At 41.5% G+C, this 26,065-nt stretch overlaps 2 protein-coding genes across 5 annotated transcripts in view; one reads left to right on the top strand and one right to left on the bottom strand.

Annotated features, from left to right (window-relative positions):
* Positions 1-8,118, top strand: part of PLA2G7 (phospholipase A2 group VII) — a 34,255-nt gene extending 26,137 nt beyond the window's left edge. For all 4 annotated transcript variants that reach the window (XM_043450370.1, XM_043450372.1, XM_043450373.1 and 1 more), the window contains 6 exons: positions 72-198; positions 1,264-1,377; positions 2,532-2,623; positions 3,968-4,138; positions 7,073-7,221; positions 7,860-8,118. In XM_043450370.1, coding sequence (XP_043306305.1) covers positions 72-198; positions 1,264-1,377; positions 2,532-2,623; positions 3,968-4,138; positions 7,073-7,221; positions 7,860-8,002 — 796 coding nt within the window. In that variant the 3' untranslated portion in view covers positions 8,003-8,118. The remainder of the gene's footprint in view (positions 1-71; positions 199-1,263; positions 1,378-2,531; positions 2,624-3,967; positions 4,139-7,072; positions 7,222-7,859) is intronic.
* A 2,327-nt stretch (positions 8,119-10,445) lies between these two features.
* TDRD6 (tudor domain containing 6) lies at positions 10,446-22,007 on the bottom strand. Its single transcript, XM_043450872.1, has 4 exons — positions 15,831-22,007; positions 14,648-14,772; positions 13,567-13,656; positions 10,446-11,039 (listed from the first exon to the last, which is right to left on the bottom strand). Exons 1-4 carry the CDS (start codon positions 21,874-21,876, stop codon positions 11,010-11,012), a joined length of 6,291 nt encoding a protein of 2,096 aa, XP_043306807.1. The 5' UTR covers positions 21,877-22,007; the 3' UTR covers positions 10,446-11,009.
* Positions 22,008-26,065: the final 4,058 nt, after the last annotated feature.

The following is a 26,065-nucleotide window of genomic DNA, read 5'->3' as shown; positions in this document are numbered from 1 at the left end:
AATCAGAAAGAGTCAAGGATGGGCGTGAGGAACACGAGTGATGTAAGGCATTGATTCTGTTTGCATTATAGAGATGGGTCTGCATCCTCGACGTACTATTTCAAGGACCAGTCTGCTGTAGAAACAGGCAGCAAGTCTTGGCTCTATCTCAGAACCCTAAAGCGAGGGGAGGAGGAGTTTCCTTTACGAAATGAGCAGGTATGTTGCAGGAAGAGGAGAGGTGGCGTGTTGACCAAAAAGCATAGGCAAAATGATGACATTTGTTCATTTCATTATTTTACATGGGGCAGACTGTGTCCCTGGGTCTCCTTACTTCCCATTCCCAAAAGATATGTCAGAAGAGTCTCTGAGTAATCAAATTCTCTTAATGAAATATCTGGATCACAGTAAGAGCAAAGACCAACATGAAAATCCTAGGAGATGACTGAATATTCAGAATTCTTTTGTGTTGAACTAAAGTCTACTTTTCACTGAGGTGATAGAGGATATCATTAAGAGTTCAGGCCTTAGAATGCAGCTTTCTTTGTTTGAATCCTGATGCCATCCCTCTGCTGTGTAGTGGGCTTATCTTGGACAAGTTACTTCTTTTTGTTTTGTTTCCATGTTTTATCTGTTACGAAATAATGAACATCTTATATGAGGCTTTGAAATAAAGTGAAATAAATAAATAATAGGTGAAATAAATAAATAAAGTGAAATAAAGCATGTTATTTTCTACCTCTGTGCCAAGCTTTATGGCTTCCCAGGTGGCTCAGTGGTAAAGAATTCACCTGCAATACAGGAGACCCGGGTTCGATCCCTGGGTTGGGAAGATCTCCTGGAGAAGGAAGTGACAACCCACTCCAGTGCTCTTGCCTGGGAAATCCCATGGACGGAGGAGCCTAGTGGGCTACAGTCCAGGGAGTCACAAAAGAGTTGGACACGACTGAGCAACTAAACAGCAAGCCAAGCTTTATAGTGGGTGCTTTTTACAAGTATTATTACATTTAATCCCACCCGCATTTCACTGAGGTGGACATTATTATACAATAAATGGAAGCTCAGAGAGATTAAGCAAATCCTCCGAGGTCACACAGTGGGTAAGCAACAGAGCCAGGATTGGGACTAAGCCATAACTACCTGCAAAGCTGGTGCCTGGGTCATTATGCTAGGTTGTGTTCTATAGGCAACCAAGGTTTTTTTTCCATTTTTTCACCCTCTACACAAACTTTAAGTGTTACAACTTTTTACTTTGTCATGTCCCTCTTCTAATCATCCTATTAGGTACGGCAACGAGCGAACGAGTGTTCCCAAGCTCTCAGTTTGATTCTGGACATTGCTCATGGGAGGCCAGTGACGAATGCACTAGATTTAGAGTTTGATGTGGAACAGCTGAAGGTGAGCTTAAAAAAAAATTCATTTTCCTTTGGCCTGGACTTCTTTATTGCTCTTATTATTGTCTGTTTTACTGCTGTAATACAAGGTACAACATGATAAAGGGCTGCAAAAAAAAAAAAGTACTGGGAAAGTATTCCAACAGTGAGAAATGCATTAGGTTGAACTACATATACAATTGCCACCAGCCACTTTTGATCTACAAAAAAAAAATGGTAATTTCATGTGTTCAATATAATATAACCAGTGGAAGTATTGTAATTTCTTGGGCAGCTCCTGCATGTTTTTGAGCAAGGGAACAAACTAAGATGATGGTCTGTCCTCTAGACTATGAGTCATTGGTGTAACTCAACTAGCCATTCTCCTATCTCCATGGCTTTGGACGTGTGGTTCCGTTAGTCTGACTCCCCGTCCTCCTGACTCAGACCTGCTTAATCATCAACCTAAGTCAGGCATCTCCTTATCCATGAAGCTTGCCTGGGCCCCCCTGCCCACCTGGACTGGGCTAGCCATCTATCACACATGCTCCTTGGCACCGCCTTACCTCATCTGCGTTGTGTATCTGTAACTCCTTCCCCAGTAGACTAGGAACTCGTGGGACATGAACTGCAGTGCCTGGCGCAGAGCAGGTGTTCAATAAATACTCTGAGAATGGACAGACTAATGAATGTGGAGTGTGGGAGGGGGAGCGATCAGCAATGACATTGATGTTGCAAGTGTGGGTATGAAGAAAGCCATGAAGTTCACTTCTTTGTTTATTTGAGGTTTTTGCTTGTTTTTTGTTTTGGTCCTGAAACCAAAGAAGTTTCTCTCTATATATAGATAAAACCTATATATATATATGTTTTATAAGTATATATGTTTTATAAATATTATAAGTGTATATATATATATAAAACATTTGTTTTTGTATAGAAGTGTTTGTATATATATATAGGCATGTATGTATATGCACATATGTGTGTGTATATATATGTGTGTATGTGTGTATATATGGGTGTATGGGTGCATGTGAGTGTGTATATATTTCTTTTCTAAGAATCAAGGTACTTAACCATGCCTGTGAAATAATAATCTTGTGATTCACAAAATCTCTGCCTGTCCTCTGAACAGCCTTTGAGATACTTATGCATTTATATCATGCTTCTTTCACATAGGACTCTATTGATAGGGATAAAATAGCAGTTATTGGACATTCTTTTGGTGGAGCCACAGTTATTCAGACTCTTAGTGAAGACCAGAGATTCAGGTAAGAGAATAAGGCTGAGAGAGAGAATGCTAAGTGATTGGAAGAGGGGGAAGTGATAACACATGTGCTATAGAACATATCCAGTTCTTAGTGAGGAAGAGATCTTTTGGAGTTCACAAGTCCATTCTTTTGCCTCCATAAAATCCTTCATATGAGTTTTCCTAAACAGAACATCTACTTTTGCTATTGAAAATTCTTCCCACCTCTATTTTTCCTCATTTATATTTATCTGTTCAAGGGCTTATCATTTTCATTTGGAAATTTATCTTTACATATACATATTATCTGTGACATAATGATGGTAATAATAATGTTGTCATCTTATACTATTTTCTAGATTCCTCAATAGGCAGGGCATTTTAAAAAATTGTTTTACGTTTAATTTATTTACAGCAACTCACATTTGCACTATCTCAGCTCCAGGTTTTCACACATGAAATTTTTACCGAGAACATACCACCTACTTCCAAACTTTGATTCCTTGGATCTCAGCTTTGACATCCTTTTCTCCCAGAAGTTGACTCCAATTCTATGTTAGATGAGCAGGGCATTTTTAAATTATTTTTTCTCCATCTTTAAGATTGAGCATGGGCTAAAATTACATAACTACTGGGGTGGAAGTCAGGATCTCAGTCTTCTAACCTGAAGAAACATTTTCTTTCTTGAACCACTTCATCCAAAACTGATGAGATCACGTAGAATCGACCATGTAGAAAGTAGGTAGGATCATTCATGAAACTTTAGCTAACATTTCTTCTTATGCTATTTCAATATAAGAAGATTCTCTTCTTTCATCCATTTAGCACATAAAATAGAGTCTCTAAAAGGCCAAGAAACATTAGATAACTTAACTTTAAAAAAAAAAATGAATTACATTTTCAAATTATATACTCCATATGCTTTTCTTCAACTCTCCCAGGGAAGTATCTTTACACATAAAGGAATGGGTCTAACTGTTACTCAGAAAGGTATAATGATAATGTGTACATGCCAGGGTCCAGAAGGACTAGAACGACAGGGGCAATAGTGCATAGACTGTATCTTTTCAGACACCCCACAATTCTATTGAATTACTTATTTTAAAATTTATCTTGAAGGATGACAAAAAATTTTAAATGTTTCTAAAGGTTGTAATTCTCAAATGCCTCCTAAAGAAAATGGTGATATAATTACAAGTTTGCTGCCTTGCAAAGCTAATGATATCCCCTTCCCACACTGAAGGGTAATACCTCATCTGCCCAGTGAGATCACCCATAATGAACTGGTGAGGTGTTTGTCTCTGAATCTCTGTGATATTAGAAATCCCTATATTCGGGCAGTATGTAACCAGCCTTCTTCCATCAGGTGTGGCATCGCTCTGGATGCATGGATGCTTCCCATGGGTGATGAAGTATATTCCAGAATTCCTCAACCCCTCTTTTTTATCAACTCGGAACGATTCCAATATCCTTCTAATATCATAGGAATGAAAAAATGCTTCTTACCTGATAGAGAACGAAAAATGATTACAATCAAGTAAGTATCAGTAAGTGACATTACATCATCTGAAATGGAAACCTGAAACTTGGATAAACAATCAGTGAATATCACTGAGTAGCTAGTCTAGAATTGTTCAGTTTGTCAGTTAGACTTGGAATAAGGGAGACTATTAGGTAATCTCAGTTTCCAAGTGCATTTAGACTTCCTCTTTTTAAAATGTGCTTTTTTGAGTAGTGTTTGTATATATAGCACATACGATAATTAAAATTTGCATCAGGATGCATGCTACTTCTATCCGAATATAAGCGTAAACATTTTTAGGACTGGGGTAAGGGGAAGTATTCCATCATTAGGCTAGGCTTAGAACTTTTTTTTTCCTAAAGTAAGATGATCTGCTGAGATCTGCAGTGTGTTTACTCGTTTGGTAAGTATATGAATTTATTAATTCCCAAAGCTATAATGGGAATCCCTTTGAGGGTTGACAATATACTTACATCATGGATAAAAAAGAATTCCCATAGGGTTTTGAACTTGTAGTGAGATGTTACAAAAACTGAGTTTCTTCTGCTTCTGTCTGAAACCTGATTTACTTAGAAGGGCAGAAAAGAGGCAGCGGGAAGTAAACACACCATAAAGGCAATGAACACTCTGGAGTCCGAGAATGGAGGGCTCTTTTCTAAGTGAAAGTGAAAGTGTTAGTTGCTCAATCATGTCTGACTCTTTGAGACCCTAAGGACTGTAGATCGCCAGGCTCCCTTATCCACAGAATTCTCCAGGCTAGAATACTGGAGTGGGTAGCCGTTCCCTTCTCCAGAGGATCTTCTCAACCCAGGAATCAAACCTGGATCTCCCCTTTGCAGGCAGATTCTTTACAGTCTTTGAGCCACCAAGTAAGGTGCTCATAAAAGGCTGCTTAGAAGAAATGGTGGTACAATTGGGTCTTAAAGAATCAAAAGACTTTAGATAGATGGTGAGAAAGGACCTAGATATTTAAGGTAAGGATGTCAATTTAGCTTATTGGTATATGCAAATCTATTTAATTCTAAGTCTAATTTAGACTTTAAAGTCTAATAAGACTTTAGGTCTCTACTTAAAGTCTAAGTAGAGAATACTCAACCTTCCTTACTAGGCTTCCTCACTCTGTTTTTTCCCTTCTCTGCTTCCCTGTCCTGACTTCCATTTACTCTGACTTCTGCAGTCTGTCTTCCTGACCTTGGCAGTGAGCTGAAGCTGGCCCCACTAAGGATACCGATGGCCCCGTTGCTATTGGCAGCCTCAGCCCTTCTCTCTGCATCCCTCCCACCTGTGGACTAACCCCATTTCTCCTCCCTTGGGTACCGCAACCCCATTCTCTCGCGCTTCTCACATCCTGTAGACGGCTCCCTTCTTTTCTCATCTACGCTCTCTTTCTCTTCAGGCCATCTCTCCACTGTGGGTGGCATTGTTCTGTTTTCAGTTATATCTTGTGGCCCTGACTCTGTTTACCTTCTCTCGACTTTTGACTCGAAGTTTGGATTGAAATGTGGGAAACAGTGAGCAGAGTACTGGGCTCTATTTTGGGTAGAGATAACTAAAATAATAGGGGTTTGCTTAAAAGTAGCAAAGTAAAGAGGAAGAATGACATTGGGTGGGGCTGGAAAGGTGTTTTTTGTTCTGTTCTATTTTTTATATTTTCTTGGCTGCACCACATAACATATGAGATCTTAGTCCCCGGATCAAATTCACGCCCCTTGCATTGGAAGCAGGGTGTCTTAACCACTGGACCACCAGGGGAGTCCCTGGAACGGGTGTGTTTTAACCTTTAGGTATATGTGTCTGGCCACAAATTGGAAAAGTATAGAATTTGTATTCAATGTATTATCAATGAAATCTATGGAGGAGCTGAGACTGCAAAGTGAGAAAAGAATTGATCTGAAAATAGCATCTTGAGGATTTGGGGGATGAGCCAGTGAAGAACAGAGTAGTTCAGGCAAAGGAGGAAAGATGTTATGTCAAGGAAATAAAGCAGGGGGAATAATGCAAGAAAATCAAATGTCAAATGCCCAGAGATAGTAAAAACTGTGCATTAAAAGTGGCTGTTCTATTTGATGTTTGAAAGTGAAAGTCGCTCAGTTCTGTCTGACTCTTTGCAACCCCATGGACTATACAGTCCATGGAATTCTGCAGGCTGGAATACTGGAGAGGATATCCTTTCCTTCTCCAGGGGATCTTCCCAACCCAGGGATTGAATCCCGGTCTCCCGCATTGCGGGCAGATTCTTTACCAGCTGAGCCACAAGTTCATCAGTTAGCAACATTTATGAGGTGCTTTGCAGTTTAAATAATACAAGGCAAATTTTTGCTTGTCTTTTAATCTACTTAATCCAAGGCTGAAATACAAAGTGTTTTGTTTAACAGCAAATTGAGATCCAGTTAAGTGTGGTGGTAAGGGGGCAGGATTCTGGCTCTGGGTTTAAAGACCCTCAACATAAAAAACATTCCATCTACTGAAATCAGAAGTGACCTACAAAGCAGGAATCATCTCTTCTAAAACCAAGATGCCAAGCAAGACAAGAATCTTTGCCTTGTTTGTCGGGAGGGAAGGATGCTTACATACTTCTGTGGGCATACTAAGTTGCTCAGTCATGTCCGACTCTTTGCAACCTCATGGACTGTAGCCCACCAGGCTCCTCTCTCCATGGGATTCTCCAGGCAAGATTACTGGAGTGGGTTGCCAAGCCCTCCTCCAGGGGATCTTCCAGACCCAGGGACGGAACCCCCGTCTGTCTCCTGCATTGGCAGGCGGGTTCTTTACCACTAGAACCACCTCTCATACCCCTAAATGAACACTTGTGACCCTTGAGTACACCTAGGGAGATCAGATTTACCAGTTTTGTTTCCTTGGTTTTTGGCCAGCATCTTTCCTGCACCTTAACTACAAAAATAATATTGTCTAACAAAGTGATTTGCAGATAACTCCTTTCTCTTTCAGGGGTGCAGTCCATCAGAATTTTGTTGACTTCACTTTTGTCACTAGCAAAATGATTGGCTACCTATTCACGCTGAAAGGACACGTCGATTCCAATGTAGCCATCAGCCTTAGCAACAAAGCTTCCCTAGCGTTCTTACAAAAACATCTAGGTAAGATATGGCATCTTCTTTCCTGACACAGACCGGATGATTCTCAGGACAAAACTATCTATCTTAACTCATGTGCATGTGCTCAGTCATGTCTGACTCTTTGCGATCCTGTGGACTCTAGCCCGCCAGGCTCCTCTGTCCATGGGGATTCTCCAGGCAAGAATACTGGAGTGGGTTCCTGGGGATCTTCCCAACCCAGACGACCACACCTGGGTCTCTGGCATTGGCAGGCGGGTTGTTGTTGTTTTTTTAACCACTGAGCCACCTGGGAAGCCCTATCTTAACTTAGCACAAGTCCTATTTTAACAGTTCCCAGTTGGTTTACAATGTAACAGTGCAATCAGTTTGAAAACAATTTAAATTTGCTGTTTTGTGTACTGTCAGAGGCAGCAGGCCTTCCTGTTAGAGCTAACAAACAGTATTTCAGTGAAGCCTGGGGGGGAATTTCCATCCTCAGACAGCAAGGGGCCTCAATCCTCTCATTCAGATGTTGCAGCTATCTCCTGCTCTAGAGGGCTTGTGACTCCTTAATCCTGACGTGGTGTGTGTGGTTTGTGAGGCTAGGATGCCCCCTAGAGGCACTGAGCTGTTTAATGCTCTCAAAAGTTGAATATGTTTATGACGTTTCTATCTTACAGGACTTCAGAAAGATTTTAATCAGTGGGATTCTTTAGTTGAAGGCGAAGATGACAATCTTATTCCGGGGACCAACATTGACACAACCAACCACGAGGCCACTCTGCAGAACTCCACAGGAATAGAGAGACCAAATTTAGATTAAAAGAGCTTTCTAAAAAGTTTTGTTTACAAACTTGTCTAAAAGTATGTATGTGTGTGTGTGTGATTTTAATGTATTTTCTCAAATAGCTCATATTAAAAAATGTAGGCTATACCACAGTAGTGACTGAAGCTTGTATTTTTTTTTCCCTATAAATTTAGAAAAAGACGGCTACATGTGAAAATCATAGCAGCCTAAATTTTAGTTTTACTAAAGTGATCCTTTTTCACAGTAAAAAAAACTGATTTTACATTGGTTCAACAGACACATATAATAAAATAGGCACAATGCCACTGAAAATGTGTCACAGTGACCTAACACTCCTAAAAATATAATAAAAACAGATTTTCTTGCCTCTTTTTTTTTTGTTATAGGCTATAGAATTGAGTTTCAGCATCATGGTCTGCTATATAGGATTTGGCAGCGCTTCCATTTGACCTTGGGTCACAGTAAAAAAGTAGACCAAGTGGATAATAAAGCCATTGCTTTACTGTGGAATTAGTGCTAGGGCACAACTTCAATATGACGACCACACAGGGATGGATGCTGCTGACAAAACAAAGGCAGCAGATTAAAGCAAGTTGGTAATTTGTTTGCATTTACTTTGCTTACCTCAGAGACACTCTGTTTACTAAAGAAAGGTGCATATGAGTGGCCCTCGATTCAAGCCATCACACATAAAATTACTGATTCACCCAAAGGCTGCGAAGGATAAAAAGGGAGAGAATATAGGTGTGTGTATGGCTGATACATTTTGCTGTCCAGTAGAAATTAACACAGCACTATGCGCCAATAAAAATTAATTAAAAACATGAAAACAGGGAAAGTGGAAAAAAAAAGATCAAGAGTCAACTTTAAAGAAATTCCAGTTTTGCTGACTTGAAAAGGTCATAATTTTTACTGCTTCATTTTCCATGAGTTTTATTTAATGGATCTTTTAAATTTTATATGGAGTAGTGAAAGGAGAAAAATACAATAAATGGAGGTAAAAAGATCACTGAAAGATGTGTACACTTACACCTCTGGGAGTCATGAAAAATGTGTTTTGTTTCCCAAGCAGTATAAACACTTTTGCCACTCATCAGTCAAACATATTTGGGTCTAAGAATGGTCTTGTTCCTATGAGTGCTTCATAATTAACTTTCACGAAAGCCAGTGAGAACAAGGATAATCAGTACTTAGTAAGCAAGCCTGGTTAACTATTCTATGCCTATTCCTTTTGCCTTGTTAATAAGTAACCGTGTTTTCTGATTTGGCACTCAGGCCTACCTTAATGTTTTAGTGTGCAAAATCACTCATTTTGAGAAATATGATTTCTCCTATAACTGTTCAGGGTAAATATTTTAAAATGAAGAGTTAAATTCTTTATCATGAAATGGATGGCTTTCTATAATCTGGCCTTCATACATCTTCTCTGACCTTTGCTCCCAGGAATTAATTCACAACTACAACGTCTACATGAATGAGCCAAATTTGTCTATTCATTATCCTAGGAACAAGCAATATACTCATCTACTTCAGTTATGCTTAATGTAAAACCCTCTCCTTTTTTACTTATTGAAATTTTACCCAACTTTTACGGTTTTTAATTCTCACTCTTCTCATCAGGCTTCAGAGTCCTCATAACGTTTCATACACATCTTTTTAGAAATGGACAACCATTTCAATAGAACTGATGTTCCATTCAATAGCACCTCTTTAAAATCCTGTTTGTGGCATATGCTGATGTGAAACAATTCAATGAAGTTTAAAAAATATAACCTACCATAGTGCATACTGAGCCTCTTTCAGGGAAAAGAAGGAAATACTTATCAAATGCTTACTCCTCTCCTGGCATATTATTTAAGTTATTTCTAATCTTAAAAACACTGCAAGAAAAGTTTTATTACCCCCATTTTACAGCTGAGGAAGATGAAGGCTGAACAATAATATAGTAACCTGCCCAGGTCACATATCTAGCAGGCCGTGTACAGGTAAGATCTATCTCCTAACGTTAGAATCTGTTTGCGTGCTGCCACCTATGCAAAGCCTTGTTTTAAAAGCATGGGCTTTGAAATTAGATGGGTCTAGGTTTGCTCAAGCCTCTGAGATTTGCTAGCTCTTTGACAGGCAAATTATTTATCTTCTCTGAAAAGCTTCCAACTTTCTCACCTATAAAATATGGGTAATGTGAATAGGCACCTCAGAATCAAGGATTACATGCAAAAAGTGCATTGAACGTACATCTGAGGGACGAACACATGAAAGCTAACATTTACTATTACTATGTATCCCCCAACTGTAGAAGTGTGGTTTGTTCCATGACCACAGACTTCCTTTTTCTTTTTTTTTTTCCTTCTTTCAGCTGCAGTGTGGCATGCAGGATCTTAGGTCCTCAGGAATTGAACCCCTGCCCCCTGCAGTGGAAACTCAGAGTCTTAACCACTGAACTGCCCAGGAAGTCCCAGATATCTTCTTTTTAATGAAATGAAATTATACTTTTAAGGACAAACTTTATTCAGATCTTGTGTCATATTAGTATACTTCTAAATTCAAACAGAGGATCAGTCAAAACTAGAACAGCAAAGCTTCAGAAACAAAACAAAAATTTTGAAGGCGTTACTGCTAACAAAGCCATCCCCCCAAGTAGCATCATATACTATACTTGTCAGAAACCTGTAATTTTCTACTTTAAACTGTTATTCAGAAGAAACCAAAATACTCCTTTTTTTGCAATGTGAGTAATGTGTTAGCAAACTGTTTAGCCAAATAAATCCTCCCAACTGATTAGAAAGATGACACATTTAAAGGGAGAGGAAACATCTCAACTCCAAATAGACAGAAACAGCACTATAAATACACCACACAGGCAGTCTGAGATTTGTTTTGTTTTCGACACAAAATTTTCAAAAATGACAATTTCTTGTATTTACACGCTCTCAATCTTCTCAAATATTTTTGTTGGTCTGGTTGAGATGGCACTTATTTCAGAGCCGCTTTGAACTGACTGACCACACTTACAGATCCACAGTTAAATCTCTATCATCTCCAGGCCTCTTTTCTGAAACAAAAACAGAAAAACCTCAGGTTGAGAAAGAAATGTAAAAATAAGAAAAAAAAAAAAATTGGGGGTGGGGGCGGGTGTAGGGGGGAATGTGTTGCGGCTTACAGAATCTTAGTTCCCTGACCAAAGATTGACACCATGTCCCCTGCAGTGGAAGGATGGAGTCCTAAACTCTGAACCAATAGGGAGTGCCCAAGAAGGTTATTTATGTGGGTACTACCATGACAAAATCCATGTCCTTTAAAAATGGGGAGAGGGAATAGATGTGTATTCTAATTACTACAGGGAATTATCCCTACAGATATGATTTTTAAAAAAATATTTTAGTCCTCACACTGTATCCATTATCATACAAAGTTTCTCTAAAAGATTATGAAATTGGCATATTTTATATTTTACTAGGATGATGTTGGCAAATAGTTCTTTGTTCTCTTTCATTAGTGCATACTTTCACATAACACTAAAGTCATTAAGAGCTGATTTCATTCTCCACATGCCTCAATATTGAGAGTTCCTTGGACTACAAGGAGATCCAACCAGTCCATCCTAAAGGAGATCAGTCCTGGGTGTTCACTGGAAGGACTGATGTTGAAGCTGAAGCTCCAATACTTTGGCCACCTCATGCAAAGAGCTGACTCATTTGAAAAGACCCTGATGCTGGGAAAGACTGAGGGCAGGAGGAGAAGGGGACGACAGAGGATGAGATGGTTGGATGGCATCACCGACTCGATGGACATGGGCTTGGGTGAACTCCGGGAGTTGGTGATGGACAGGGAGGCCTGGCGTGCTGTGGTTCATGGGGTCGCAAAGAGTCGGACACGACTGAGCGACTGAACTGAACTGAACTGAACTGATGCCTCAATTCTAAGAACCAGTGTTCCACTTATGAAAAAGATCATGCAATAACCAGGAACATTCAACAAACTGAATCACCATATAAACTAAAAAATCTCAAAAGAAATTCCAAGAGATAATTTAACAAAGATCACTTGAACGTCTATATCTGATTAAGTAGACGCAAACCCTGACATGACCAGATATTGGAACTATCCAATACAGATTTTGAAGCAAGAAGTTCAAACTCCAAACAGGATCAAGAGATAATTTAACAAAGATCACTTGAACGTCTGTATCTGATTAAGTAGACGCAAACCCTGACATGACCAGATATTGGAACTATCCAATACAGATTTTGAAGCAAGAAGTTCAAACTCCAAACAGGATCAAGAGATAATTTAACAAAGATCACTTGAACGTCTGTATCTGATTAAGTAGACGCAAACCCTGACATGACCAGATATTGGAACTATCCAATACAGATTTTGAAGCAAGAAGTTCAAACTCCAAACAGGATAAACTCAAGTGTCTAGACATAGCCTGGGAAACCACCTATCATGTAGTCTTAACTGAAAAACACAATTTATGTGTGTACGTACGATGAAATCAACCATGTTCAAAATATATTGCTGATGTGTTTATATCCCATATAAACAAAAATTATTAAAAACAAACTGATTAATCTGTCTTTGGATGGATGTATTACAGGTGATTGCTACTTCCTCCTTTTTAACTTTACCATTTTCCCAGATTTTCTGCATCAAATGTATTTTATCAAGGTCACTAACAACAAACAATTTTCTTTTTTTTAATCCCAAAATGAAAATCAAGGAGGAAAACATTAATAAGTAGTTTGCCCAAAGAGATACAGGGCATAAAATCCAGAACATTGACTGTATTGTTGCTGTTTTCCATTGCTGTTATTACAAGTGTTTCTTCTTCCATTATTCCTAAACACAAATGCTTAGAAAAAGTTCAAGTTGAAACAGAGCATGACTCTATGGTCCATGCCCCACTGTGTCCTCAGCCTGCCTTTTGTCTGAAAATCAATTTAATCAGAAAAGTAAGACAATGCAGAAACAAAGGAAAACAGTCAAAGGAGACCAAATAATAAAAATGTAGTCATTAAGCATAGCCAAGGACCTTCTCAAGGCTCCTTCTCAAGGGCTGTAGATAATATACTGAGCCATATCCTGTGAGCTGTCTTGCAGATATTGAAATACCAGATACAGAAATTAACTACATGATGATCAGACTGTAGCCATGACATAACCTGACGTAATTCCAAGAACAGGCCTCGAAGAAATGGAAACAAACTGGCCCTGGAACTGAAGATCAACTGTACCTAAAATAACCAAGATGACTCCGGTCAGACCACTGATGACCAGTTTCAGGATGACTGCCAGAGATGACTGTGTTGTTTCTACATGTAGTGCCCTCCTTCTGTCTATCAAAGCTCTTGCCCACTGACTGTCAGTGGGGGGAGTTGGCCTTTGGACAGACGTCTGCCCTCTGCTCGCCCCATCCCAGATGTCAGCATCTGAAATAAAGCAAACTTTCCTTTCCACCAACCTGGCCTCTTAAATGGCTCTAAGTGGTGAGCCGCAGGACCTGCACCTTTCAGTAACTAAGTCACCTTTCAAAATGAAGAACAGTCTCATTAATTACTGTTTAAATATACTTATACCTCAGATGGACTCTTATCCAATTTGGGTATACCATTCCAGACATTCTCAGGGTTCACTACCTCCTCTATGCCATTTGAAAGGTCCAAAACCTACAAGAGAAAAAAATTAATAAAAACTGGTAATTCTAAACAGTGTCACTGATTTATGTTAATTACACAGTATCCTTTTGCAAATGAAATACTTTAAAATGCAGTTACAATGATTTTGTTAAACTTCAACATCACATTTCAACTCAATGGTACATCATTCCAAAAAATCATATATTGAGTATCTATGCCTAGACATCAAAGATGGATATTCTCAAATTCTCTTGGTGTAAGACTGTACATTCCTAATCCTTCCCTCTAGAAATTCTCCATTAGTCAGCCAGCAGGGGCAAAGTCCAGGAATCAATACTTAGGAAACGTGCCAAGGGATTCTGACACAGGTGGTTTTTCAAACCACAAGAAAAACACCATCTACTGAAGGTTTCCAAGAGATTTTACACAAGGGAATGATAGAGTCAGATTCTCATTTGACAAACAGCACACTGGCAATGTGGAGAAACAACTGATGGAAGACTAGAGGTAAATCAATAGGAGGTTATTAGAGGAATCTAGCTGGGGTTGGTTCCCTGGTAGCTCAGACGGTAAAGAATCTGCCTGCAATGCAGGAGACCTGGGTTCGATCGGTGGGTTGGGAAGATATCCACTCTAGTTTCTTGTCTGGAGAATTCCATGGACAGAAGAGCCTGGCGGGCTACATGGGATTGCAAAGAATCGGACAAGACTGAGCAACTAACAGTTGTGAGACGAGAAACTTAACCAAAATAGTGGCATTAGGTATAAAAAGTTTTAACTAAGAGATAAGAAGTGGGACTCAGTGACTGATAAGATTCCAGGGCTAAGGGAGACAAAAGAGCCCTGAATGCTTAAATATAAACTTTTTAAATGGTTTTTGCACTTCATCAGTCATCAGGGGGAATGAGCAGGTAACTAATCTGTTCAATGGGATTTTCGAATCCGGTAAAGTTTGGTAAAATTTCCTTGACAATCTACAAGTACATTTTGAGACTAAGTACTTCACTGCAATATTAAATACCTTTGTGCCCTCTTCAGCTATTTCCAGAATCTCACATTTAGACCACGTATTTCTGAGACTTGACCACACAACACATTTGGATCCGACAGTAAATCCTTTCAGAGTGTACATGTTCTCTGGTTGAGCTGCCAGATTGAATACAGCAAGAGTCAATGCATCTCTCTTAATTTCTTAATGTTAGACATGCAAGCAAAACATTTCCCTACCATGCATTTACTACTCTCATATCAATGTGATATGAGTACAACGTGTTCTAAGTCTGTCTCTCTAAATAATATGATCTCTATTTCGTTCTTAAAACTGTATGTATGTGGACACACAGAAAGGATGAGAGACAGATGAAAAAGTATATGCACCATCACAGCATTCACAGTGGCCATTTCCTGGTGGTGGAATTATGATGATTTTCTTTCTCCTTAGTCTCCTGTTTTCTCTACTTTGTACAGTGTAATAATATTGTAATTATGCAACAATCTAATAAATAAAATTGACATTTGAAAGTCTAACATTGATTTTTTGTAAAAACCTAAAAGATAAGCCATTTTGTGTAACTTTCAAATCTTATTAAGTAGGCAAGAAAAGAGCAGCAAAAATAATTTATAAGAAACTTATAAAAAAGTTAATGGTAATAAGTGTTCTCCAATATTTACTCATGGCTGTTAACTTTCTTGATTAATACAGGCTCCCTAACTCCATTCTTTTAAGGGTTTAAAAATGAATGGCAAAGTATATGCATGCAGAAAAACAGTTCAGTTTTAAAACTCTGCTAAAATGATCCCCAATGTAAATTTATGCCTACATTATGCTTGGCAAAGGAACACTACATATTTTTAAAAGTTGACCAAAAAAATATAACCTCTTGATCTAGAGATGATTTGTTTACATTTGAAATGGGACTACTTTTTAGAGACATGGATTTTTAAGCATTCTATTTTTAAAAGCAAAAATAATTCAGCATTTTGCACAGCATATAAAGTATTCTTTCACAGTAATTTCATCCCTTAATTTCTTCATGTTTAAAATACCCTTCATAAAAATCCAAAGCTAATTCTCTTTTCAGGTGTTCAACTTCCCTCAAATTATTTTTTTAATTCAATAAGAATTATTCTCTTCTCTTTAAGATAAATAATTGCTTTTCCCTATGTTAAATAAAAGTGAACAGGGGGTCAAAAACTGCACATACCTGAGATATGATCTGGTAAGGTGTAATTGTGTTTCCTTGCATCTCTGTATTCTTCTTCAGAAAACAGAGAGGTCAGTGACGACACGGCATCTCTCTTTGTATCTTTGGTAAATTCTTCTTTATAGATACTCATTTCAATCTGCATCTTGGCATCGCAAGTCTGTTTGTGCAGGTGCAGCCTACGCTCCTCATCAAAGCTTTCCACACAACTAGATCCTCTCAGGTCCTCAGTGCACAGGGATTCTTGGGCTTTCTGACTAACTCTTAAAGACAAAGGGTTTATTCTGTCCTCCAGACACAGCTGGGCTGTAGGCAGTTCTAGCTCAGGCTGTTTCTCATCTTCACCGTTGAGGGGCAGCTGCCCTGGCAATGGTGGCAGGGTGACCTCTGGGTCACAGCCTTGGGGAAGAGTAATGGTTGGAGGCACCAGGCCCAGATCTTCTTTCTCCTCATCCCCAACCAGGGAATGCTGCAACTCGATGGATTCCAGCTCCAGGAACTCTTTGGACTCATCATCAGGAGAAAGTGGTACCTCGAGAGAATTCAGTTCCAGGACCTCCTTTGCTTCAGTGGCATGTGGTAAGAATGTGTTAAACCCTGGCATTGGGTACTTATCATCACACTTTGCTTTGTCACCCAGTAGGCCTTTGACTTTTTCTTCCAGCAGCTTGGTGCCAATCTTATCTTTGCCTGGGTTTTCAAAAGCTTCAAAAATGTTACCAGTTTGGGGGTCACAGAATTTACCTGGTTGCATTTCAAGGATGTTTAAGTCTTTGTTGAGTCTTTCCAAGAGCTCAGCTGTCTGCGATTCAACATGAAGTATTCTCTCTTGTCCAGCTTTACTGCTTGATTTCTTAAATCCAACATCGGGACTGGGGAACCCGAGAGCTCCCTTTATTTCTGCATCATTTTTTTCATACCTCAGATCACTGCTACTCATACCAATCTTAGAATATTTCTTCATTTTCTCACTAATGCTTTCACCTTTGCTTTTCAAGTCAACAATGGCTAAAGGGATATCACAAACGTCCCTTTTGATGTCTAATATTGTTATCTCCAACACATCTTCTGTAACTATTTTGTAAAAGTAGTCACATCCCTCACGAGGGCATGTGCCCTGTGAAATATTAAATCCTGAGAGGCAACATGGAAAGGCTTGCATGGGCATGGCCAAAAGCTCAGAAGGGATGTTCCAGAGTGCTTTTGGGTCCACGGAGTCTTCAATGTTTCCAAAGTCCACAAGTCTGATGGACACAAGATAATCTTCACAAATACTGGTGACAAGGGCCCTATAATAATGCCCATCTTCTCTGTATCTCACTATGCAAGGATCTCCAATACGAGGGCAGTGGATACGACTTCTCCGATCTCTCACCTGCTCTCCCGCAGTCTGTACTTCCACTTCTAAATGCTGAAGTTTCTCGGTATCTGCAAACTGACACCAAAAATATTCAGGTCCGTCGATCACCGTGGCATAAGCTCTTATCATCTTCATCTTTGGGTTATACCAGTTAAGAAACATAGAAGTGTCTACATCTGTTTTCCTGACTGATGTGGAACAGACCCCTTGAACTATTTGGGTAGAAAATCCTAGTTGAGATTTTTCACTGAATGCATATATGCTTACCATATCTTCGGCTATGATCCCGTGTTCATCAGCAAGAGTAACTTCCCATTTGTCTTGAAACTGAACAAATTCGCATCTTATTTGAGCCTCATCTGTCCTTTGGGAAAAGTAATGCATCACTTCCTTATGGTTTAAAATCCCAGGAACTGCAAATCCCTTTAAGGAACAGGGAATGCATAGTCCTGGTAACAGTGCATTAACACGGTCAAGTTTGCCTATATTGTTGGTGTGAACTACAGAAACATTGCCATAATCTATAAACTGCACAGAGAGAAGGTCATTGGGTTGTGGTTCCTTGACCACAGCACGATACCATAAATTGTCTTCTGGGAAAACAGCACATATTACATCTCCCCTTTGCAAAGGTGGACCTGCATAATATTCAGGCCTTGTTCTAGTATCATTTAACCTCTCTGAAAGACGATCAATTTCAGCCTCATCTTCCGTTAGTTGAACATAAAAGTCTGAAAGGTCATTTATATGAGAAACATACACAGTTGTTTTAAATCCAGGCATTATAGCCTTCTGAGGGAACTCAGAAATTTTTAGAGGCAAACCTTTGTCACATGAATCTCTTAGTTTTCTCTCTGAAAGAGAGGCTTCTAGTTTTGTGGCTTTCAAGGAGGGCTCGGCCAAACTTTCTAATTTCTTGTCTGTTGTTAATGGAGACACTTGATTATTTTTATTTCCCACAGAGTCCTGGTGATGAGTGACTAAGTTTGTCTTTGTTGAACTCTGTAAAAATTTGAGTTCCCTACACGCTGAGCTGATCCTAGGTTTGTACAATTCTCCTAAGAGTGCCATACTATCGGGTTTGTTCTCTGATTTACTTAAATACCCTGTAGGTGACAACTTCACATCTTCCTTTTTCACTTCAAGAGTTTCAGCTGTAGAGAGGAGTGCTTTGCTCTTTTTTCTCCTTGTCCTACCTTTGTAACCCAGAAGCCCTAACTTCTCATTAATATTAGCATTAATTTGCATGCTATCATTGTATAGTTCAATAATCAGTCTTCCATCTGGATCTTTGGCTACGACCAGAGCCTTCAATGACTTATCTAAAACAGTCTCCCGGAACCATGCTGTAATTTCTTCCGGTATGTGATCAGGAATATCAGACAACGAACATTTAACAGCTTGCATGGGCAAAAGTAAGACATCATGCGCATCGCTAGGCACTGCGCACAGATCATCACTTGTTACCACATAAATGTTCCCAAAATCAACAAAGAACACTTTATTTGGTTCTTTCTCTATGATTACCCCCCTACGCCAGTTTCCGTCAGTATACTTGGCAAGGCACAGTGTGCCAGGGATCAAGTGAGATGTTCTTAAATGCAGCAAAACTTGACTTAATTGTGTAATATGATGGGACAGCTGTTCTAAAATACTTGCATTTCTTCCCAGCTGGCAATAAAATGTCCAAGGGTCATCAACATGTGTTATGTACACTGATTCTTCACTTCCAATTTTCATGTCATGTGTAGAATAGAAGTAAGAATGGAGCTGAACAGAGAACTCCAGAGGTTTCTGAAGTTTTACTGGCCTTGCAAGTCTCTTTTCTACCAAAAAATGACATACACTCCGGAAAGGTGTTAGTAGATCCACCACATTAAACAGTTCTTCATCATGAATGGAAGCCAGAGCAAATACTGTGCACTTCAAGTGTAGATTGTTTTCCTGTGCATTATCTATAAATTCAATAAAAGCTTGGATTGCCTTTTCATCCCAAAGAAAAGGATTTTGTCCCATTGGCTGAATTAAATTATAAAGGCTGCACCTAAAAGCCTGAACCTTAGCCTTTAGAAATTCTTCAGCAATTGAATAAATATTCTTCACAGATACCATTTCTTTGTCTCCATAATCTACAAATATGATGTTGACATGCTCTGAAGATTGTGCCCCGGTAATTAGAGCTCTGGACCATTTTCCATCTGCTGTCCGTTTTGCCAGACAAGCAGGAGTCGTTCCCTGGTGGGGAGGAGCTGTGTTGTTGCAATAGTCCTGAATGCTACACATGAGTGCTTTAAATCTTTGTGTGTTCCTGGTCAGCTGACACCAAAAATAGCCAGGATTTTCAATGCAAGAAACTCTGACTTCCACTGTACTTCCAACTTGTAGCTCTCCTTTACAAGCAGAGCCTGGCTCAATTCCCAAGAAATTCTGTACCAGGGGAGAATAAACAGACACTCTTGTCTCGTTGTCCTGAACAAGTCCAGCTGAAACGTTTGTCGTAACTGCTGTGTCAGTCACTACTTCTGGAACAGCTGTAGTTTTACCATCTCTCATGTCTTTTTGTTCTACCTCCTTCTTGGCAGAAGATATTCCGTTACTGTCTGTGGTAAAATGGTTTGAAACATGCCCTGGAGAGTGGACACTTAGGGAAAGACTGTCCTTCATTTCAAATTCCTGGTACTTGGCAAATCCAGCTTGAGCCATCACCTTACTAATGTTTTCCTCCCCTGTTCTTGATTCATCAAGAATCTCAATAATATACTGATTATCCTGCTTATCAAGCACATGGATAACTAACTCTTTGTGGAGCACAGTCTTTTTAAAAAAGGAAATCGCCTCTTGGCTCCAGTTTTCTCCCAAAGGCCAAATATCGGCCAGGGTGCACTGCAGGGCCAATATTGGCAGCCGCCGAAACTGAGGGAGGAGCATCCTCACGTCATACCGGTCCACGTTTTCCGAATTGCCCCGGTCAACTAAGAACACATCCACATTCTGGTCGTCTAGTCGGGTGACCATAGCCCGGAAGTAGCCATTTTCTTTCCATTTGACACAGCAAAGATCATCGGCTTCAGGTTTCAAGATGACACCATCCAGCTTACTGGCGGAGGCATAGAAACTGCACATTTTCTTCATCAGTTTGCTGAAGGTGCCATTGTGTTTCCTCAATCTAATCCAAAACTCGGAAGGATTTTTCACAAACTCCACCTGGGCATCATAGAAGGTGTTCATCTTTAACCTGATAGACGGTAAGGTGGGGAGTGAAATCTCTTCATCCATTTCTTCCGCAGAAGATTGACACTGAAAAGCTGTTTCCGGTTCTTCCTCCGCCTCCTCCTCCTCTCTGCCCTGGCTCTCAAGGAACCGGTCAGCCAAGCAACAGGACTGTACTCCGAACACACAGTTAAGATTAATCCCATCTTCGCCATATAAGGTGACGTAATACACATGCTCGAAGGAACAATAAAATTCAATCTTTGCGTTCACTGCCTGGCCCAGAATCAGGGCCTTCAGGTCACCGACCTGTGACCGAGACCAACCTCTCCCACCATCCCAGAGTCCGTACAGTGCGCAAGGGTAGGTCACCACGGGCATCCTAAAATATTCAGGCAGCAAGTAGCGGAGGCTACTGCAACTCACTAGTTCCTTCCTTCCGTAGTCAACGTGAAGCACCTGGGCACAGCGCTGGGGCCGGAAAGTCTCAAGCAAGAGCGCCCTGTACCAAAGTCCATCCAACCCGCAGGATGCACAAGGAGAGCCCGGCTTGTCTGGGCTCTCCTCTCTCTCCTCCCAGGGGCCACTGGTAGAGTGCTGGTCCCCAGTCCCCGGGGAACCCCGGTATACCTGAGCCATGCTCTCGGAGAGGCGGTGGATCTCCTGCGAGAGGCTGCGGAGCTGGCAGTGAATGCGGTGGGGATGGCACACCTGGGTAACCACCACGGGCTCCGTCACGCCCAGCTGCAGCTGAGGGTAGAAGTAATCCAGGCCAGGCTGCTCCTGCTTAGGGGGGACTCGCGGGACCACCGGGGCCCTGGGGCCCAGGACAGGCATGGTGGCCGAGAGGTAGCGCTTAAGCAGAGAGCGGAAGAGGCTGTCGGGCACCTGCCGGGCCAGGCCGAGCTCCTGCATCCGCTGGGACAGCTCGGGCACCTCCAGGAGGACCAGGCGGTGGAGCAGCAGCACGTCCAGGACGCGCCCGTGCACTTCCTTGCCCTGCAGGTGGCTAAGGAAGTCCACGGCGCTGGCCGCCCAGTGCTGGGGCTCGCCCCCGCCGCCCGCCGGCACCAGGCTGGCCAGCACGCAGCCCAGCACCTCCGACGGCAGGTGGAAGAACTCGCTGCGCCCGGGAGCCAGTGAGTCCGCGCCGGCCGCGATGGTGCGGCCCTCGTCCAGCAGGAAGACGCGGCTCTCCTGCGCCTGCCGGCTGACCACGCGGCCGCGGTGCCACAGCCGCCCCACCTGCACCAGGCACAGCTCGCCAGGCAAAGCCGAGGCGCCGCCCAGCATCCACGGGCCGCGCGCGGCCGCCGCCGCTTCCTGGATCTCCCGGCTCAGCCGCACGTACTCGTCTCGCCGCTCGCCCAGCAGCCCCCACAGCTGCACGGGAATCACCTCGGGCTGCACGTCCACGAAGGACACCCGCAGCACCAGCGAGGCCCCCGGCGTCGGCAGCCCGGGCGTCGAGCACATCTCCGCCGCGCCGCCCGGCCCGGCCCGCGAAGCCCAGGCGCCGCTAGGAGGAGAGCCCCGCAGACGCGGGCTCGCCGGACACACGGACAGGGAAGGATACCCGGCCCGGCGCCCACGCCGCAACGCTGCCACCGTCGCCGCCGGGCCTCACCTGCTCGCGCCGACTGGTAAGACCCGACGGCCGGCCCAACCGCCCAGGGTCGCGCTGCCGCGCAGGCATTTGCAGCGCGAGGCGCCCTGGCTTCCGGCCGCGGGCGGCGGGCGGGTCTGCGTGGACCGCGGGGCGGAGCCGGGCTCCCCGGGGGGCGGCGAGGACGCAGGCTCGGGGCGCAGAAGGGGCCTCGGGAGCCGAGACGCGGCGGGATCCCGAGGCCACCTGTTACTGCTCTGAGCGCCTTCGACTCGCTTCGGCCCGGTCCGGGGACCCGGCGAGGCCCAGACCACGCAGGGACCTGCTTCTCGGTTGTCTGACCGAGACAGACGGAGGCCGGCGAGCCCTGCACGGTGCGAGCCATTGAAGAACCGCGAAGGAGAAAGGGAGGCGCGAACGGCACGTTCGGGGCGTTGGGCCAGAACTCTGAGACCCGGGGCGCTCCCCGGAGCGGGCCGTGCGCTGGCGCTGGCGTTCCTGGGGCGGGACATTGGCTGTGCGCTCTCAGCGACGTAGCTTCGGAGCCTGTCGCGGACAGTCTCGTCTATGGACTTGTTGGATCACCTGGATAGAGTTATGAAGAGACTTACATTAAAGTTGAGAGAGAATATTGAGGCTGTTAAATGCTTCCTTCCCCATGATTACCCCGTGTGTTTCTTTGCTGTTTTGTCTGCCCACTTTGCAGGCGTTTGGTCGCCATTTACGCACGGAGCTACTGTAGAACCAGACACCCATGCACACTTGTAAAACTGGTAAAAATCTCAATTTGTGGGTTATTCCAATGTCATTTTGCTGGTTTTGATTGTGTACTACAGTTGTTCAGGATTTGGGTAGGACTGGGTGAAAAGTGCATGGAAATTTCCCCGGACATTTTTTGCAGCTTTGAAATTAGGTAGTGCTACCCTTTCAACTTTATTCTTTTTCCTCAAAATGGTTTTGGCTATCTAAGGTCTTTGCTTTTTCAAATGTATTTGATTGGGTTGGTCAGAAAATTCATTTAGGGTTTTCCATATATTACAGAAAAGCTGTAACAAACTTTTTGGCTAACTCAGTGGAATACACTTGTCATTTCTGGGTGAAAATAATCTTGAGGTTTTTATTAGGATTGCTTTGAAGATAGTGATCAATTTAAGAAATGACATCTGAGCAATATTGAGTTTTTCAGTCCATGGACATGGTTTCTCTCTGTTAATTGAAGTATTCTTTGTCTCAGCACTGTTTTATAATTTTCAGTGAACAAGTCTTGCATGTAATCTGTTAGATTTATACCTAAGTTTTACATGTTTTTTGATGTTATTGTAAATGATATTGACAAAAAAATTTTAGCTTCCAGTTTTTCACTGCTAGTAAATAGCACTATATTTAGAGTTTTGTGACTCCCAGGTAAAGAATCCACCTGCCAATGTAGGAGATTCAAGTTTGATCCCTGGGTCAGGAAGATCCCCTGGAAGAGGAATTTGTCCACCCATTCCAGTATTCTTGCCTGGAAAATTCCATGGACAAAGGAACCCAGCAGGCTACAGTCCATGGGGTCACAAAAGAGTCAGACACGACTGATTGAGCAACACATGCACACACATATATTGACCTTATATCTTGTGATTTTCTAAGACTCACTTATTCCAGTAGCTTTTCTTCATATAGGTTTCTTGGGAATCTGCACAATTCTACACAATTGTATGGCTATATAATAAACACAGTTTTATCTCCCTAATTTTTATACTCTTTTATTTCTCTTTTACCTTATTATAATAGCTAAGATATCCAGTACAGTTTTGACTAGACATGGTGAGAACTGATATTTTTTCTTATTCCTGATTTAGGGAGAAAGCCTTCTCTTTTTCACCAGTGTGATACTAGCTGTAGGTTTCACTTAGATCCTTTTCATCAAGTTGAGGAAGTCCATTCTGCTCCTAGATTGTTGAGAGCTCTTATCATGAAAGGTTATTGAGTTTTATCAAATACCATTTCACATTCTATTGAGATAAATTTTGTCTGTTAGTAAGCTGAATTATATTTATTGATTTTTTAATATTGAACCAACCTTGTATTCTTGGGATAAATCCCTCTTGGGGATGATGTATTATCCTTTTTATAATGCTGAATTGAATTTGATAGTATCTTTCACGCCTATATTCATTTTTAAACGTTTTTCAGATTTTTTTTCTGTTGCAATAAAATATACATAATATAAAACTTACCATTTTAATCATTTGTAAGTGTTCAGTGACATGACATTAATTATATTCACATTGTTGTGCAACAGTCACCTGTGTCCATCTCCAGAGTTTTTCATCATTCCAGACTGAAACACTGTACTAATTAAATACTGACTTCTGATTCTCCCTCATTCCAACCCTGGTAACCCGTAATCTACAATTTGTTTCTATGAATTTGGTTATTGTACGTATCTCATACAAGTAGAATCATATACTATATGCCCATTTGTGTCTGGCTTATTTCATTCAGTTTCAAGATTTATCCATGTCATAATATGTCTTAAAATCTCCTTATTTTAAAGCTGACTAATATCTCCTTGTATGTACATACCATGTTTTGTTTATCCATTCATTCATCTGTCAGTGGACATTTAGATTATTTCTACCTTTTGGTCATGTGAAAATGCTACTATGAACACTGGTATACAAATATTTGTTCAAGTCCCTGCTTTCAATCTGTGGGTTATACTTAGAAGTGGAATTGTTGGATCATATGATAATCCTGTGTTTAATTTTTGAGGCAACCCCATAAGATTTTGTATAGCAATTGCATCATTTTCTGTTTTCACCAGCAGTGCACAAGGGTTCCAGTTTCTCCACATCTTTATCAACTCTTAGTGTTTTGTCTTTTAAATAATTGCCATCCTAATGGGTGTAAAGTGGTGCTCATGGATTTTTTCGTGTCTATTTATATAAGAGAAATTGGTCTGTAGTTTCCTTTTTATAAATGGATTTAAGTATTTTGGACTGTATTTTATGTATTTTAGACAGTATTTAAGTATTTTGGACAGTAAGTAAACAAATGAGAAGTCAAGGATGTCCTGAAGGTTTCCTGGTTGTGGTACAAGGTGTCTAGTGCAACAGAGACTCTTGAAGAAAAGCAGATTGTAAAGGGCAGGGAGAAAGGATTGGAACAAAAAAATACTGATTTAATTATTGTGAATTTTGAGCTCACAAGGACTATGGGCCATCCTGGTGGAGATATAAAGGGAGCAGTTGAGAAAACATAAGTGAAGCTGGAGGAATGAGTAAGGACCAGGAACACAGATAAAGGTAACTTCTATTCCGGGAGATGGTGAAGGACAGGGAAGCCTGGCGTGCTGCAGTTCATGGGGCCACCAAGAGTTGGACACGAGTTGGACACGACTCAGCAACTGAACAATAAGAACCATCTACTAAGTGCCAATTACTCTAGTGTTTAGGAATTACCAGTCCAAGTGTAGTAGCTGAAGTCACAGAAATGTACAAGTCCTTTGAGAGAGAGAAGGCCAGGAACAGAACATTGAAGAACAAAAATTTAAGTGTGTGACAGCTAAGAAACAGTCAATACTGATCAGTTCAGTCACTCAGTTGTGTCTGACTCTTTGTGACTCCGTGGATTGCAGCACGCCAGGCTTTCCTGTCCATCACCAACTCCCAAAGCTTGCTCAGACTCATGTCCGTTGAGTCAGTGATGCCACCCAAATGTCTCATTGTCTGTTGTCCCCTTCTCCTTTCGCCTTCAGTCTTTCCCAACATCAGGGTCTTTTCCAATGAGTCAGTTCTTCACATCAGGTGGCCAAAGTATTGGAGCTTCAGCTTCAGCATCAGTCCTTCCAATGAACATTTAGGGTTGATTTCCTTTAGGATGCACTGGTTGGATCTCTTGCAGTCCAAGAGACTCTCAAGAGTCTTCTCCAACACCACAGTTCAAAAGCATCAGTTCTTCAGTGCTCAGCTCTCTTTATGGTCCAACTCTCACATCCATACATGACTACTGAAAAAACTATAGCTTTGACTAGATGGACCTTTGTTCTCAAAGTAATATCTCTGCTTTTTA

The sequence above is a fragment of the Cervus canadensis genome, chromosome 28 (assembly GCF_019320065.1).
Source record: "Cervus canadensis isolate Bull #8, Minnesota chromosome 28, ASM1932006v1, whole genome shotgun sequence".
NCBI classification, from domain to species: Eukaryota; Metazoa; Chordata; class Mammalia; order Artiodactyla; family Cervidae; genus Cervus; species Cervus canadensis.
Note: the sequence above shows the minus strand (reverse complement) of the source record. Positions and strands in the feature narration are given on the sequence as shown.